The following is a 17,387-nucleotide window of genomic DNA, read 5'->3' on the forward strand; positions in this document are numbered from 1 at the left end:
AATTTATTTTTTAAATGAGTGTAAACATAACTTTACATTTTGAATTGGATTTGGGAGGGTAGTTTAGGTAATAAATTTGGATTTAAAGAGATATTAGTTCTTTAATTAAAAATAATATGGGTGTAGAGAATAAATTGGATGTAGAAAGAGGTTAAATGAATTCAAATAAAAATTCCCTTTGTTTTAGAATATAGAGAATTTAAAGTATGCAGTTAAATTGTTGGAATACTTATAATAATTATTAAAAATATTTTGTTCAGACAAACAATTTGTAAAGAGTTGTTAGCACTCGAGCGTATTTTTCTTCTCTTACGTTCTCATATTTAGAACATTAAATAATTTTTCATGTTAATAAACATGCCATAAATATTTATATAAAAAAAAAGAATTGTTATTAACAATCCAAAAATCTCATTTGGCACTCCAAATTTTTCATAATTAGAAAGAAAAATACATTTCTGGGAAGTGTATAATGAAAATTTTTAAGTGCTAATATTAATTCCCAAAAAAAAAAAAGGAAAACTAATGAAAAATATTTAAAAACTTTGAGTTTTAATGATAAGGACAAAATAAAGGGTAAAGTGAATAGTACCATGGATTTTTCGTTAAAACTCCAAAAAAAAAAAAAAACCATGGCTTTTTGACCATCTCCAATGGTTGGCTAAAAGCCAAATTTTTTAGCTCAGAAATAGTTTTTCTGCTCCAACCGTTATAGCCTAAAATTTTAGCCCGGGATTATTAAAGAATGAACTTAGACTATTTTTTTTGTTAAATTAATTTTTTTAAAAATTAAATATGTAGACTATCGTAAATTAATTTTATGCACATTTTAATCTAAAAAAATTTAAATTCCGATAAATATTGGATAAAGTCCACTTTGATTTCTGGGCTAAATTTTGGGGGCAATTTGGCCTTAGTTTAGCATTTAACCCAAAATTTTCCCTTGAGTTGGAGTGGGTTTGGGAAGAAATTTTGAGGGTAATTTGGCTTTTTGGCTCACCGAAGTTGATCTTAGTGATCTGGTAAAGTTTTCTCCAATTTATGTCATAGAATAATAATAATAAAGAATGAAATATCCTCCGGAAAGAAAAGCCCACAAGTAAAGTTTCTCGCACAAACGCCGGTAGGGTAGGGCTCCAAATAATCGGGTCGGGCACTTTCCGGAACTTTCCGACTCGACCTTTCTTTCTCACTGTTCCTCTCTGTCCCCTATAAAAACCGAATAATCACGGCGCTGCTTGTTCTATCATTTTCCTCTCTCCTCTCTCGCTCTTCAAACTCCAAATTATAAATAACACAAACCTGAAAAACTCCAATTTCAAAAAACATAATAACGTACATAAATCATACACGCAAAATATAATAAATTCAATTTCCAATTGGTAATCCCTTCCCTCTCTAGGAGTTCTCTCTGTCATTTGATATGGAGGCGGCCATGGACGAGCAGCAGAACTTAGGGCAAGTCCAAGGGGAGGAAGGCGAAGCCGGGCCTCCAGCTCCCCCTCCACCGCCGGCAGCGCCAGAATCGCAATCTCAGGGAGGCGAGGAGGAAGAAGATGAGGAGGAAGAGGAGGAGGTTAAGAATGAATACGACGAATTGGCTGCCAAGGCTCAGAAGCTTATGGACAAGATCACTGCCGCGCCTGATAACCCTAATCCTACCGTTCTTCACGCCCTCGCCTCGCTTCTTGAAACCCAAGAATCTCGGTTAGAACCGTTTGGATTGTGCTAATCGATGCCTAATGCTTTGCTCTGTGCCATCATTTGCATTTTCTTGTTCTTATTCTTTCCTGTAAACATTGGGCTTTTGCTTTCGAGTTAATGACGATAAAATCGCAATTTAAGACGTTTAGATTAGCTTGTAGGCTGTGGGTTTTATAGGCATTGAGTGTGATTATATATGTGCTTATTGTTTTGTTGAAATTGGTGAACAATGTGAATTTTCAGAATGTTATTCCTCCGACTGTTAATTACTTAGTGGAGGTTTCATTTCTTAGTAAGCAATACTTCTACAGCTTTACATAGTAATGCATGGCCTGCGGGTGATAGGATATAAGCGTTGTTTGAAGACTTTTCTTGACGGTTGTACTTTGAATTGCTGTAGTCGAAGTCAGGGTTTAAGCACGGCATGGGATAGCATTGTAATTGTACCTAGAGTTTAGGGGTTTTTTAAAGTACAAAATGGTGGGTGAGTTGAGGAAACTGTCTTTGGGATGCGAAGGTGATGAGTCAAACTTTTCCTGGTGATTTGGAATTTTATTCTCAGCAAAGGAAAGACATTTGAATTAAGGTCACTGGACTGTGAACTGTACACTTGGGATGTTACACTGGGGTGTGATTGAGTGGTTCGATGTGGACTTTTTAAGAACGGTGGTAACCATTAATAGTTATGTAAATCTTTGGGTTGATTTGATGTTAGTAGGTTATGCATATGTACTCATGCAGAAGGGAATCAAGTTTGAGACCTGAAAAGTGAAAAGAATATTGATTTTTCATTGAAAAAAAATGGTTGTTCTAGTATTATGTTGGTGGTAATTTTGATTGTTCTCGTTTACTTAGGATGCTCTGGCTGGTTATATACGCCCCGTTTCGTGACTTTTCACTGTTTTGGTCATTGCACAACTCTATATTTCCAATATGTACAGCATACATGGTGTATTTTTTTTTATTTCTTTTTGAATCTTAATTATTGAGTTAAAAAATTCATTTAACACAGATACATGGAAGAGAATGGTCATTCATCCAGCAATGGTCGGACTTCACATAACATTGGACGGCTAGGGACCTTAGTCCGGGTAACTAGTTTTGGCATGTTATTACTTTTAATATTATCATTTCAGGATGGCTGCTAAATATATTCATATGAGTGGATTGTATCTTGTTTGAAAAAAAAGAAGCTTTTTGTCCTAATTTTTCTCTCTTTTCCAGGATCATGATGATTTCTTTGAATTAATATCTTCAAAGTACCTGTCAGATGCAAGATACTCCGTTGCTGTGCAAGCAGCTGCCGGAAGGCTGCTTTTAACCTGTTCACTAACCTGGAGTGTAAGACCCCTTATTTCTTTGTAATGATTGATTTCCATTTAATCTTAGTTTTTTTCTAAAAAAATAAATAATATGGCTTATTATCAATCTGACAAGCCTAAATGTGATACAGTATCCTCATGTTTTTGAAGACGCTGTTTTGGAGAGAATAAAAGATTGGGTGATGGATGAGACTTCAATCTCATCGGTTGAATACCAGAATTGGAAGCATGATTTGGGGGGAAAGGAGGTCTCAGATTTTGAAATGCTGAAGACCTATTCTACTGGACTTCTTGCTGTATGTTTGGCTGGGTATGTTCTTGCTGTATATTTTTATTTTCACATCCTCATTTTATTCTTGTTCACTAGTTTGGTTGACATATCTTAATTTTGATTGGAACCAGTGGCGGTTCAGTAGTAGAAGATGTGTTGACATCTGGGCTGTCAGCCAAACTTATGCGTTATCTTCGCATGCGTGTTTTGGGGGAGACGAGTATTTCTCAGAAGGATGTTACTCATTTAACAGAGAGCAAAAATACCTTGGGTGCGATTTGCATAAGAGGTAGAGATGAAGGTCGGGGTAGGGCTCGGCAGGTTTTGGAACCAAATCATTTTGATGGTCCACGGATAACAGATGAGAGATGTTTAGATGACCGGATTGTTGAAGGGGATCATGTCAGGAGTATCAGTAGGCAAGCGTTTGGTGAAGAACAATGGGTTGATGGTGGAAAACCACCTGATGGATTGGCTGAAGACGTTGAGATCAATGATGCTGATGGAAAGATGAAATCTGGAGATCTTGATGAAAATGGGAGAGATGACTCCTCAAGGCGCAGACCCAACCGTGGATGGACAAGATCTAGAGGGAAGGGAAGGACCAATGAAGGACCTCTAGAGGATCAACAGCTCTTGACCTCTCCAGGATCTGGTAGTAGGTTGGGACATGGGAGGAGCCCTAGAGATAGGAGTTCGCTAAAAAATTCTGATGTGAAAAAAATACCAGACTCTAGGAAGTTAGCGGATGTTGTCTTTCTGGAAAGGGCGGATAATGATGACTGTTTCCAGGACTGCAGAGTTGGATGTAAAGATATCTCTGATCTAGTTATGAAAGCAGTGAGATCTGCAGAAGCTGAAGCTAGAGCAGCCAATGCACCTGTAGAAGCAATTAAAGCTGCTGGTGATGCTGCTGCTGAAGTTGTCAAAAGTGCCGCTTTAGAGGTACTATAGATGTTACTCTCACTGTCTGTAACCATTTTATCTCTTTTTTCACTTCTTATTTGTTTGCCACTTAATTATGCAGGAATTCAGAACTACAAATAATGAAGAAGCTGCAGTTTTGGCTGCTTCAAGAGCAGCATCTACTGTCATTGATGCTGCTAATTCAGTTGAAGTTTCAAGGTAGGTACTTCTGTGAGAGCAGCATCTACTGTATGTTCTACAATATCCTTCTTTTCGTCTGGGTAATAATATTTTCTATGATTGGCAGGAGCTCTAGTGGCATCAATGCCGAATCAATGACTTCAAGCTGCACAGAACCAGAAAACCATGTAGATGCCGAAGAATATTTCATCCTGGATGCTGAGTCCCTTGCACAGCTGAGAGAAAAATACTGTATTCAATGTCTTGAGACTCTAGGAGAATATGTCGAAGTTCTTGGACCTGTACTGCATGAAAAGGGGGTGGATGTATGTCTTGCACTGCTGCAACGAAATTCTAGACATAGAGAGCCGTCAAAAATTGCGATGCTTTTGCCTGATGTAATGAAGCTCATCTGTGCCTTGGCTGCTCATCGTAAATTTGCTGACTTGTTTGTGGATAGGGGTGGCATGCAGAAACTGCTTGCTGTTCCTAGGGTTGCTCAAACCTTCTTTGGTCTTTCTTCATGCCTATTTACCATCGGCTCTCTCCAGGTAATGACATAGCTGAAGTTTAGCAGTTAAGAGGTCTAATCTCTCATTTACTTGGGTGACTATATCCATCTACTCTGTTCATTTTTTTTATGACCAATTAAATTTTTTTAGGGAATTATGGAGCGTGTTTGTGCTCTTCCTTCAGATGTGGTTTACCAGGTGGTTGAATTAGCTCTTCAACTTCTTGAGTGCTCACAGGATCAGGCCAGGAAAAATGCAGCCTTATTTTTTGCTGCTGCATTTGTTTTCAGGGCAGTTCTTGATGCTTTTGATGCTCAGGATGGATTACAGAAATTACTGGGCCTTTTAAATGATGCCGCATCTGTAAGATCTGGAGTAAATTCTGGGGCATTAGGGCTCCCTAGTTCAGGAACACTACGGAATGACAGGTCACCTGCAGAAGTACTGACTTCATCAGAGAAACAAATAGCTTACCATGCTTGTGTTGCTTTGCGCCAGTACTTCAGAGCACATCTTATTATGCTTGTGGATTCTATTCGTCCAAATAAGAACACTCGAAGTGGAGCTCGGAATCTTCCAAGTGTAAGGGCTGCTTACAAGCCACTTGACATCAGTAATGAAGCTATGGATGCAATATTTCTGCAGCTACAGAAGGACCGAAAGCTGGGTCCTGCATTTGTGAGAACTCGTTGGTCTGCAGTCGATAAGTTTTTGGGTTCTAATGGACATATTACTATGTTGGAGTTATGCCAGGTATAATATATTATGTTTAGGATCTCAATCTCTCTCGCTTGATTCAGGTCAAGGTTTTATTGAATTCCCCACCCTTGCAACATGAACTTCCAATATGCCCTCTTGCCTTTTCGCTTTATCCCATCTCTGATTATACCTGATTTTGCTTTCTGCAGGCTCCACCCATTGAGCGTTATTTACATGATTTACTTCAATATGCATTGGGTGTTCTACATATTGTTACATTGGTCCCTAGCAGCCGCAAGTTGATCGTGAATTCTACATTAAGCAATAATCGTGTTGGTATAGCTGTCATTTTGGATGCAGCAAGTGTTGGTGGTAGCTATGCGGACCCTGAGGTAAAGAGCTGCTTATGACTTCATTTCTTATCTTGATGGCCATCTTCCTTTTCTTATATCAATACATTTAATCTTATTATTGATTTGTATCTTTCCAGATCATTCAACCGGCACTTAATGTGTTGGTCAATCTCGTCTGTCCTCCACCATCAATCAGTTATAAAGCACCTTTACTTGCACAAGGACAGCAGTCAGTTTCTGCCCAACCCTCTAGTGGTCCTTGTGGGGAATCAGCTGTAGCTGACCGAGGCAGTGCGGCAGCCCCTGGTACACAGTCCAATAGTAGCAGCGCTCAAGCTCCTGCTGCCACTGCAACTTCAGGATTGGTGGGGGATCGCCGAATATCTTTAGGAGTTGGGGCAGGTTGTGCAGGCATGGCTGCACAATTAGAGCAAGGCTATCGCCAAGCAAGGGAGTCTGTTCGCGCCAACAATGGTATAAAGGTTCTTCTGCATCTCCTCCAACCACGCATATATTTTCCTCCTGCAGCACTGGACTGTCTCCGTGCACTTGCTTGCCGAGTCCTTCTTGGTTTAGCCAGAGATGATACTATTGCACATATATTGACAAAGCTCCAGGTTAATGACTTTCCAATTTTTCTGTCACTTCACCAGTTCAAATTGAAGGATTTTTTTTTAACTATATCCTCATTCTTTCCATGATTGGGCTTGTACCTCAGATATAACTGTCTCTGACTAGTTACAACTTTAGAGTTCACTCCAAACATATTTATGCCTTTTATCGTTAAGTCTTTGCTGTGACATGACACAAAACTGAGCGCAATGGCGTTTTAGGATTCGTATAGCCGACCCCACTTAGTGGGAAAAGGATTTGTTGTTGTTGTTGTTATCGTTAATTCTTTGCTGTATCCATCAAGTTATTGTCTTCAAATTCTCAATCATGGTTTTGTGGTGTTTTCATTCTAACTTAGGACTTAGGACCTTATGTCATATAAATGAATTTTTCTTGCTAATAAGTGCAATTTGATGTTCTAGGTTGGAAAGAAACTATCAGAACTAATTCGAGATTCAGGGAGCCAGACAAATGGAACTGAACAAGGCAGGTGGCAAGCTGAACTTTCACAGGCAGCGATTGAGCTCATTGCAGTAAGCATTTCTATTCTTGTACTAGTGTCCAATTAAAGTTGCCTGTAAATGTTTGTTTAATGCATATCTATCAAAATCAGTTTTAGAACATATAGGGTTGTGAACATGTTAATGGCTTTACAGTGTATCCATAGAATATATTGTTATTCCATACTCTTTTGCCCCCTCCACTTCGCGCCACCGACTTTTAGTTCATAGTAAAAAATCATGTCATATTGTTTTTGTTGTAGATTGTGACAAATTCAGGACGAGCTAGCGCATTGGCTGCCACTGATGCTGCGATGCCAACATTGAGGCGTTTAGAAAGGGCAGCTATAGCTGCTGCCACTCCTATCACTTACCATTCCAGGTATGGAGCAATTTCTTTTATTATTCCATTATTCGTTGGAGTTTCGTTGCTTTTGAATTTTCTGCTTATTAATTTTCCCCTCTATGCATGCACTGTGGTTGAAATCTCAGGGAACTACTGCTGTTAATACATGAACACCTTCAAGCATCTGGGTTGGCCGCAACAGCTGCCTCTCTGCTAAAAGAGGCTCAGTTGATGCCTTTGCCATCTTTGGCTGCCCCCTCATCTCTTGTTCAGCAAGCCACTCAAGAAGCTCCTTCAGGGCAACTTCAGTGGCCCTCTGGTCGAACCCCTAGTGGGTTTCTTACAAACAAATCAAAGTTTACTGCAAAGGATGAGGAAATAAGTTTCAAATTTGATTCTGCATTCTCGTATTTGAAGAAAAAACCTCTAGTGTTCTCTCCTAATTTAGGTCTACTGTCAAAGAATCAGTCTCAGTCTCAGTCTCATGACTCTCACCCCGCATCATCCAGGAAAGTTGTTAGTGCAGCAAAACAGTTATCTGCTTCTGCAAATGCATCAGAAACTCCATCAGTATCCCTGCCAAAACCTACTACTGATACAGAGTCCCATTGTAAGACACCCATTGTCTTGCCAATGAAACGAAAATCATCTGAGCTGAAGGATCCTGGGTGTTTGTTATCTTCTGGGAAACGCCTTCACACTGGTGACCATGGACTTCGCTCTCCCGTTTGTCTTACACCCACCACGGCGCGCAAGAGTGGCCTACTAACTGATACTGTTGGATTCTCTACCCCAACTGCCAACTTGAGAGATCAGTATGGTCGATCAACACCAGCTATTTTGCCATCAGAGTTTCCAGATGATAACCAGTATGGTAGTGGCCTTGCAACTCCCGCCTTCCAATTCGGGCTTCAGAGTGACCCTCAACCAAGCAACTCAGAGCGATTAACTCTAGACTCTGTGGTTGTTCAGTATTTGAAGCACCAGCATCGCCAGTGTCCTGCACCTATAACCACTCTTCCACCACTCTCTCTTTTACACCCACATGTTTGTCCTGAGCCAAAACGAAGCCTCGATGCCCCATCGAATGTTACAGCCCGGCTTGGTACACGTGAGTTCAGAAACATATATGGTGGGGTTCACGGTAGTCGCAAGGATCGTCAGTTTGTTTACAGCAGATTCCGACCATGGCGAACTTGTCGGGATGATTCAGGTATCCCTTTGACATGCATCTCTTTTCTTAGTGATTCCTCTCATATCGCAGTAGGCAGCCATGGTGGAGAGCTCAAAATTTTTGACTCCAATAGCAGCAACGTACTGGAGAGTTGTGCAAGCCACCAGTCTCCTGTAACGCTTGTTCAGTCACGTCTTTCTGGTGAGACCGAACTTGTGCTTTCGTCAAGCTCCCAGGATGTGAGGTTGTGGGAGGCATCTTCAGTCTCTGCAGGGCCTATGCATTCCTTTGAAGGGTGCAAGGCTGCAAGATTTAGCAATTTCGGGGATATTTTTGCTGCTCTACCAACTGAGCCGGCTAGGAAAGAGATTCTCCTGTATGACATCCAAACTGGCCAGTTGGAATCAAAACTGTCTGATACATCTTCTAGCTCTACAGGTCGTGGACATGTTTATTCTCAAATACATTTCAACCCTTCAGACACAATGCTGCTTTGGAATGGGGTCCTGTGGGACAGGCGGGTTTCTACCCCTGTTCATCGTTTTGATCAGTTTACGGATTATGGGGGTGGTGGCTTCCATCCTGCTGGCAATGAGGTATGGGCAACTGCATTTCCATTTCACTTGATCCGATTGTTCTTATTTCCAACATAACAGTCTGCTTTTTTTTTCTTTTTTTCGCAAGCTTGTATTCTTCCCCTTTCTTGATCAATTCTGTTCTGATTAGTGTAATTTTCCAACAGGTGATTATAAACTCCGAAGTCTGGGATCTCCGGAAATTTAGACTCCTCAGGAGTGTACCTTCATTAGACCAAACAACGATAACTTTCAATGCTCGTGGTGATGTAATTTATGCAATCCTCAGAAGAAATCTTGACGATATAATGTCAGCGGTTCACACCCGACGTGTAAAGCATCCACTCTTTGCTGCTTTCCGCACAGTGGATGCAATTAACTACTTTGACATTGCCACTATTCCAGTTGATCGTTGCGTCCTCGACTTCGCAACAGAACCAACTGATTCTTTTGTTGGGTTGATCACAATGGATGACCAGGATGAGATGTTTGCTTCTGCTAGAGTATATGAAATTGGTCGCAGAAGGCCGACCGACGATGATTCTGATCCCGACGACGCTGAGAGTGACGAAGAAGATGAGGATTCTGAAGACGACGATGATGTGGATGTGGACCCCATGCTGGGCCCGGATCTTGATGGGGATGATAGTGATATGGATGATATGAGCAATGACGATGATGATGATGGCGTGAGTGACGATGATGATGACGACGACGGAGATTTCATCATGGATGACTTTGAGGCAGGAGGTGGAATGCTGGAGATTGTAACGGACGGAGAGGAGGACGACGACGATAGTCAGGGGTTCGAATCGTACAGCAGTGGGGATGAAGATTTTGTGAGCAATGGTTTTGATGTTTGAAGTAGTATTTTTTGTCCAGATGGTGTAATTAATATCTTTGGGTTTCCATCCAATGATTCATTCTCCAATGAGAAAAATGGCCAGTCTCCATGGTCAATAGTGTTTTGAGTCGGTGAAACCTAGTCTTAAAAGGGCAACACAGCGGACCATGGTGGTATCTTGTGCTAATAATGTAACATTTTGAAAAACTTCTACACGTATCACTCGCAAAGAGATCTTCACACAGTGATGTTCTACGCTAATAATGCAACATTCTAAAGAACTTTAACATGTTTCACTCGCAAAGAGATCTCTGTGCAAATAAGTAATTATGTAACATTTTATAAAACTAATACTAATAAGTAATAACGTAACATTTCAAAAAACTTGTACATTTATCATTCGCAAAGAGATCTTCACGAAGATGTCGGCCACCGTTTCTCTCGAGCAGATTTTTGCCTTGAATTCTAAACTCGGTGTTTTGAAAGGCCTACGATCCGTGAAGTCCAGCGGAGTTAGTTTCTACTATTTTGTTCGCTTGGAATAGATTCTGAGTTCAAATCTTGTAAGCGAAGTTTCTTTCGTTGTAGCAGAGACTATAACATTCCGAAGATGGCTATACTTTCCACATGGAAATTAGAATATAGATAGAAGGTATGTAAAACATAATCCATTCATTCAACTCTGAATCATACGAACGCCAAAGAAAAACGACTCGCGCGAATAACAAAAATACAGTTGGTCTATATGGCATGCATGCATATGCCATCAGTTGTAAGAATAGATGATTCTGTAAAACTGATCAACGACATATTCTACGGAAATATTAGTAAAGAGTTGCGCCTCTAAGGGGCGAGCCTAAGTGGATCACGAGGAAACAGAGAAGTTTTGCGGATGTTGTTCAAACCACAAAAAAGCATGACGACACGCTCCAGCCCTACTCCAAATCCACCGTGGGGAGGTGCACCGTATCTGCAAGAATCATCATAACCATAGTCAGGTAGAACCGAGAAGGCAATTTGTAAAGAGACTCTAGGGTCCAACTTCAATGCTACGGGAGTTTTGGCTGTAAGATTCAATTTCTACAACCGTTAGATTGTCTATATTCAATCTCAACCATTCGCTCTGTTTTAGCTGTGTTATATTCTTCATTTTCAATCTCAACTTTTCAAATAAATAATAACAATAACACAGGGAGAAAAAGGTAAGGATACCTGAAAGCGTCAATATATGTTTGTATTGTCTTTACATCAATTCCACACGCCTGTGCACGCTCAGTCAAAAAATCAGGAACATGGACACGCTGTGCTCCAGAAATTATCTCCTCGCCTAAGGGATAAAGAATATATATTTAGATTCACATAAAGTTAATGATTGGAGTATTTTCACTCCAAGGGATAGCGGAATGTACAATGTTGTCCCCTAGAATAAAGAGAATAACTAGCACATATGAAAACGCTGTCTAACATATATCAACGAATAAATGAGAGCTATGGCATACTTTTAAATTTCCTTTTCGCTATGTCGATCCAATTTGCATATATACATTTCCAATTAACTAAAGTTATACAGCTGCGTTAAACATAGTCTTGGTCATTTGAACATACAAAAGTCTTCTTGATCCTATTAATCCTTTTTTTTTTTTTTTTTTTTTTTTAAGATGAGATCCTATTAATCCTGTTACTTATTAATTATTAACATCTAAAGTCCTGAAATTTAAAACAAAACTAAAAACTAGCAAAATGATTTAGGCCATAAATACAACAACAATATTGATAGAAACAATGATGGTGTACCTCGAATAAAAACGTCAAACGAATTACTGTAAGCAGGATTGTCGTGGCAAGGCATTGTGTAGAATGGCCTAACAGCCAAAGGATAGCGGTGCAGTATGTAGAACTCGGTGCCATACCTGTAATCAAGTAAAAAATCAGTTCAAACATTTATGATGACAACAGAACTCTAACAAACTAAAAATTATCCTTATTATAAGCTGACATTGAACGAGCAAGATAAATTACTTCTCCAGAACTAGTAGGCCCAATTTTCTCTCATTCTCGGTGTTTAAGTCCCCATAAGGATCCACTTCAACCCCAGATTCCTGTGGAAAACATGAAACTTACAATAAAAGAAGAAATTTATTTAATTGAAAGCATGTCATGCATGCTTCAGCTTCAAGATTTTCACTAATGCTGGCTCTGACCATGTGTTGCATGAGAAACTCTACCAAAGTCCATAATCATCCATTACTATTTGTTACTCAACGCAGTGGCTAAACAAGAACAAGTGGAAATACCTTAAGCATTTGAACACCTTCTTCAAATGTTAAACATAGAGTCTCTGGCAAATACTGCAAAATTAAGAAATGACAATCATCAGAATCCAAAAACTGTGTCTGTGGCAACATTTTTTATATAATTCAGAATATATAGATATTAGAAGCAATGTTTAGGTGATGTGTCATTGACCATTAAACACCCAACATATTACAATCTAAAAATTAAGACAACAAAAAATAAATAAGTGAGACCTTTAGCGGTTGGAATGGATACTGCCTCGCTACAGCTTCAAGCTCTTTCGCACAGTTCTTGTTCAAGGAGTCGAACATTGCAACAAACAAGCGACCAACAACATCCATGACCTGAACAAACAAGCATATAATTGCACCATAAGTTAACATCCATCGTCATATGGGGCGATAAAGGCAAGCAAATGAAAATTACTAAATCTACCTCAAAGTAGTGCCTCTTGATCTCCATCTCAACATCAAGGCCAGTGAACTCACACAAATGCCTATGGGTAAAGGAGTCCTCAGCTCTAAAAACAGGACCAATCTCAAAAATACGGCCGAAGTCACCACATATAGCCATCTGCTTGTGAAGCTGAGGTGACTGGGCAAGGCAGGCATCTTGACCCTTGTAGTTGAGTCTAAAAACAGCAGCTCCACCTTCACTTGAACCAGCAATCAGCTTTGGCGAGTGGATTTCAAAAAAGCCTTCGGATATCAAGAACTGCCTAAAGATCTACACAACAATGCAACCGACATACAGAACTAAACTCTTAACGATTTTCTCTAGCTTTAAAAAGATAAATAGCTGCAAATGGTGGAAAGACTACATACATTGCCAACTTGACTCTGAATGCGGAATATCCCCTGATTCGCAGGTGTTCGCAAATCAAGAACTCGGTTATTCAAGCGGGTATCCTGATTAACTCGAACGAGTGTTTCTCCGGCCTATAAACCCATCATACCACCCAATGAATATACACATACTAAGAGAGAAAGTCCCAAAAAGCTTAACAAAACTTCAATAATCCAATTCAAAATAAAACATCTAAATGTACCTGCAAAGCCTTTTCGATTTCGGCATCACTCCGAGCAGCATCCTCAATGTTAATAGGTAAAACAGCAGCCTTACTCACACAATACAACTTCCTCACTTGAACCTCCACCTATTTAAAACCAAAATCTCAATTATAATCACTTCTTAATTACTCAGTTCGTTCAAATTTTAAGTAAGCACAAAACAATCAAAGTTAAAATAGAAATCACGAGAATTACAAAACCTGCTGCGTGGTGCCTTTAATCTCGACACTAGGAACAGACACGATGCCTTCAATATCGATAATCGACTCTCTGCTCAACCCAGCGATGTACTTCACCATCTGGCGGCTCACGGTGTCAGGCTGCACCGTCGCCACGCACTGCACCGTAAACCCCCTTTCTCTGACGACAACAAACGCCATATTCTTCCCGACGGCACGAATCGTCTGCGCCCGGCCACGTATCAGCACGGACCGGTTATCCAACGCATTGGTTAGGCTTCCGACCTCGGTCCAGTGACTGACGTCCTCAGCCGTCTTCGATTGGAGCTCGATCAGGGGGACGTCGCCGTAGTTCGCAGCGAGAGGGTCCTGCTCGTCGACGGAGAGGGAACGAGCCGCGGCCGCTAGGGCTTCCTGCTCCTGGCGGCGGCGCAACTTCTCTTGCTTGGCGGCTTCTTTTTTAGCGGCTTTTTTGCTGACGGAGGCAGAGTCTTCGTTGGATGGCTCGGAGCCGGCGGGGGGTTGAGATTCCGGTGTCGACATTGGAATCGGAATCGGATTCGGAGCGTGGAAATTCAAAGAAGGAAAAGTTTGGAAGAAATCCAGAGGGCTTTGAGTGTGGAGTGGCTCTGAACCTGTCCGCCTGGTTACGGGTTTTTATATTGGGAAGGGTCGTCTACTTTGGACCGTTGGATGATAGCTGGACGGTTGATGTTTGGGGAGGCACAAAAGGTATAAATAGAAAACGTAGTAGTGGTGTTCTCTTTTTAGATCGAAGTTTGTTTATTCTCTTGCCATTAAGTCAAATTGGAGCAATTCGTCAACTTCGTCAGAATTTTGTCAAAATGAGATATATTGAAAAGATCATTACTATAATTGAGATCCCTTACCTCATCAAAACGTGTAACTATAGTTATTTTCGTCAACTTCGTCATAGTTTTGTCAAAGTAAGTTATGTTGAAAGGATCATTGCTACAATTAGTTTAAAGTTGAGGGACCGTTACTCTAATTAAGTTAAAGTTGATGGATCATTTCTCCAGTTGAATTAAAGTTGAGGGATCAATGGTAATAGATTTTTAGCCGAGGGACCATAGTTGCACGTTTTGATGAGTTAAGAGATCAATAATAACGAATTTTTAGTTGATGGATCATTACTCCAATTAAGTTAAAATTAATTGATCATTGCTACAATTTATTCAAAAAAAAAAAAAAAAACTAATCAGAATATCTCAAACTGATCTCCTCTGCCTCATTTTTTTGCCCTATTATTTTAATAATATTGACACAACAATTGTGCCAAAAAATATAAAATATCAGGAATTCACGTAGAGTCTTACTCTTGTAAATCCATGTCACCGACTCAACTTTTGAAAACGCTTACCTTATAAGAAAAAAAAAATTTCTAATTCTAATTAATTGCACGTTTAACTACGTGTCACTAAGCCAACCATAAGAACTCTTAATTACTTCTTAAAAAAGTTATAATTATAATTATTTTGATTGCACTCTCATCTAATAAATGACAACTACATGCCAGAGTTGTTGATTCTGTTTTCTATTGGATAAGCATATGCACTGTTTCAATGGTTTATGTGCTTTAATGGACACTGGGGAATCCAGCAGCCCCACAAATAACAGCAAAATGGATGATCAAGGTAATTTTTATTGTCACTTAATGGACGAACGTGTTAATATGATAGCACTCGTAACTCATTACATGTTTTAATTGATTTAGGAAGTTTAGAGTCTTCAGATATTCATCAAAAAAGATTTTGGGTTGAAATGGAAAAATATGACGATGACGTATAAGATTGTTTTGATTTTGTTTTATCGAGTATATCCATAGTTTAAGGGGAGGAAGAATTCGACAAAGCCACACAATATGCAAACCTAATTTAGTATTGAATTTGTTATTCACGAGATTCGAAACTAAGACCTCTCACTTCCAAGTAAAGAAGAATACCACAAGACTATAGTACTGAGTGGTATAAGACCGTTCTGTTGACAATGGAGTATAATCATACAACTAATAGTATTTCCAAATGAAATCTTAAAAAATCTACATCATCAATAACAGTAAAAAAAAACAGCACTAATGTTTTTCAAAATGTCAATTTATACATGGGGCATGACATGAGAGCATTCCCACCGTAGCATATTGCTCGGGGGACTGTCTCCAGAACAAAGGCCCGAGGGCCGGTGGATGGCGTCCAGCGTGAGGCAGGGCGGGGGACGGGGGAGGCCCGAGGGCCAGGCCCGTGAGGGATTGCCAGCCCTTGAGCTCGAGGTGGGAGTGACGCAAGGCTGACGCCAGGGTGGCGTCAGCGTATTATTTTTTTTTTTTGTGTCAGGCGCGTGCACCCCACCCGCGCGTGGGGGAGCGTCCCGACACAATAATCAGGAAAAAAAAATGTTTTGTCAGTTATCGTTGGGAAGCCACGTGGCTTCCCACGGTACGTTAGATCCTAACGGTCACTTAATGTGGACCGTTAGATCTCAACGGTAAAAAAAAAATAAAACTGTCAGATTTAATATCCACCGTTCGATCTGAGATCAACGGTGGATATTAAAATGCTTTAAAAATTAAAAAATAAATGAAATAATAGTTTAAAAAATCTGAAAAGTTACCATTGTGACACGTGGCACAATCTGGAGCGTTGGAATTCAATTTTTTTTATATCCAACGGCAGAGATTAATTAATTGAATAAAAATTTAAAAAAAAATGTAAAAAAATTCAAAAAAATATCTGAAAAATCTGAAAAAAATTGTAAAAAAAATTGTTTTTACTTTTTTTTTATAAATACCTTCTCATTATCATCTACCTTCACAACAATTTCATATTTTCTCAACTACTTTCAATCACATTCCTTTCTTTGTCTCAAAGTTTGAATCCATTTTTTTTCAACAAAATGACCACTGGTGCAGGTACGAATTGGTCGCTTATTGAAGATGTTACGTTGTGTACTAGCTGGGTTGAAGTTACTCATAGTTCGCTTACGGGTAATGAGATGCAGTTGCGAGAAATGTGGAGTCTTATTCATACCAATTTTCTTGAGAAAATTGGTGGGAAAAGAACCAAAGAATCGATGTCCAGTCGTTGGAAATTACTTAGACAATCATTTAGTACGTGGAGAGACGCTTTGGCACAAGCTAGTAATAATATTCAAAGTGGGGAAAATTACTCGGATATGGTAACAAGATATTATTATTTATTGTTTGTATTCTTTATTTGTTACGTACAAAATTTATTATTTATTTGTTACATTATAATTATGTTGTTTGTTACATTATAATTATGTTGTTTGTATTATTAATTTGTTTGTTACATTATAATTATGTTATTGTTACTTATTTGTTACATTTATTTGTTACATTATAATTATGTTGTTTGTATTATTTATTTGTTACTTATTTTCATTAAAATTAATGTATAATATCACTTACATTAAGAAAAAAAAATGTGTATATTTAAGGTTAAAATTATTTACTAAACTTGGAACTCTAGCCCCATGTTATGATTAACATGACATATATATATATATATATATATATATATATTTGCTTGTTATGATTAACATGACATATATATATATATATTTGTTAATTATTTTCATTATTTACTAAACTTGAAGCCTTCTTACTTATTTTCATTATCTTTGTTACTTATATATATATATATGTATATATTTGCTAGTTACTTATTTTCATTATAATTATTTATTTGTATTATTTATTTGTTACTTATTTTTATTGTGTAGGAACTTCAAGCACAAGCTTGGTACGCTGCCAAAACCAAAAGCAAAAATAAATCATTCAACCGGTGGGAATGTTGGAATATTGTCAA

At 39.0% G+C, this 17,387-nt stretch overlaps 2 protein-coding genes across 2 annotated transcripts; one reads left to right on the forward strand and one right to left on the reverse strand.

Annotated features, from left to right (window-relative positions):
• Positions 1-1,137: 1,137 nt before the first annotated feature.
• On the forward strand, positions 1,138-10,279 carry LOC125476366 (DDB1- and CUL4-associated factor homolog 1-like). Its single transcript, XM_048582371.1, has 14 exons — positions 1,138-1,707; positions 2,717-2,795; positions 2,929-3,045; positions 3,158-3,336; positions 3,429-4,242; positions 4,325-4,422; positions 4,511-4,934; positions 5,046-5,648; positions 5,804-5,986; positions 6,085-6,564; positions 6,982-7,092; positions 7,323-7,441; positions 7,552-9,175; positions 9,322-10,279. The coding sequence occupies exons 1-14, from the start codon at positions 1,424-1,426 to the stop codon at positions 10,015-10,017; spliced, it is 5,811 nt and encodes a 1,936-aa protein (XP_048438328.1). The 5' UTR covers positions 1,138-1,423; the 3' UTR covers positions 10,018-10,279.
• A 374-nt stretch (positions 10,280-10,653) lies between these two features.
• LOC125476368 (aspartate--tRNA ligase 2, cytoplasmic-like) lies at positions 10,654-14,160 on the reverse strand. Its single transcript, XM_048582376.1, has 10 exons — positions 13,564-14,160; positions 13,342-13,449; positions 13,118-13,231; positions 12,729-13,019; positions 12,527-12,637; positions 12,293-12,346; positions 12,018-12,097; positions 11,793-11,908; positions 11,211-11,325; positions 10,654-10,968 (listed from the first exon to the last, which is right to left on the reverse strand). The coding sequence occupies exons 1-10, from the start codon at positions 14,083-14,085 to the stop codon at positions 10,842-10,844; spliced, it is 1,638 nt and encodes a 545-aa protein (XP_048438333.1). The 5' UTR covers positions 14,086-14,160; the 3' UTR covers positions 10,654-10,841.
• Between the last annotated feature and the right edge of the window lie 3,227 nt (positions 14,161-17,387).

The sequence above is a fragment of a genome, unplaced genomic scaffold (assembly GCF_019419815.1).
Source record: "Pyrus x bretschneideri cultivar Hongxiangsu unplaced genomic scaffold, Pyrus_bretschneideri_v1 Contig1, whole genome shotgun sequence".
In the NCBI taxonomy this organism is placed as follows: Eukaryota; Viridiplantae; Streptophyta; class Magnoliopsida; order Rosales; family Rosaceae; genus Pyrus; species Pyrus x bretschneideri.

Bases quoted from the DNA above. Each gene is read 5' to 3' on its own strand.
- LOC125476366 (XM_048582371.1), top strand. From the start codon at position 1,424: ATGGAGGCGGCCATGGACGAGCAGCAGAACTTAGGGCAAGTCCAAGGG. The intron at 4,423-4,510 runs GTAGGTACTTCT...TATGATTGGCAG, and splicing joins AATTCAGTTGAAGTTTCAAG to GAGCTCTAGTGGCATCAATG. The intron at 5,987-6,084 runs GTAAAGAGCTGC...GTATCTTTCCAG, and splicing joins GTAGCTATGCGGACCCTGAG to ATCATTCAACCGGCACTTAA.
- LOC125476368 (XM_048582376.1), bottom strand. From the start codon at position 14,085: ATGTCGACACCGGAATCTCAACCCCCCGCCGGCTCCGAGCCATCCAAC. The intron at 13,450-13,563 runs GTTTTGTAATTC...GGTTTTAAATAG, and splicing joins TTAAAGGCACCACGCAGCAG to GTGGAGGTTCAAGTGAGGAA. The intron at 13,232-13,341 runs GTACATTTAGAT...ATGGGTTTATAG, and splicing joins AAATCGAAAAGGCTTTGCAG to GCCGGAGAAACACTCGTTCG.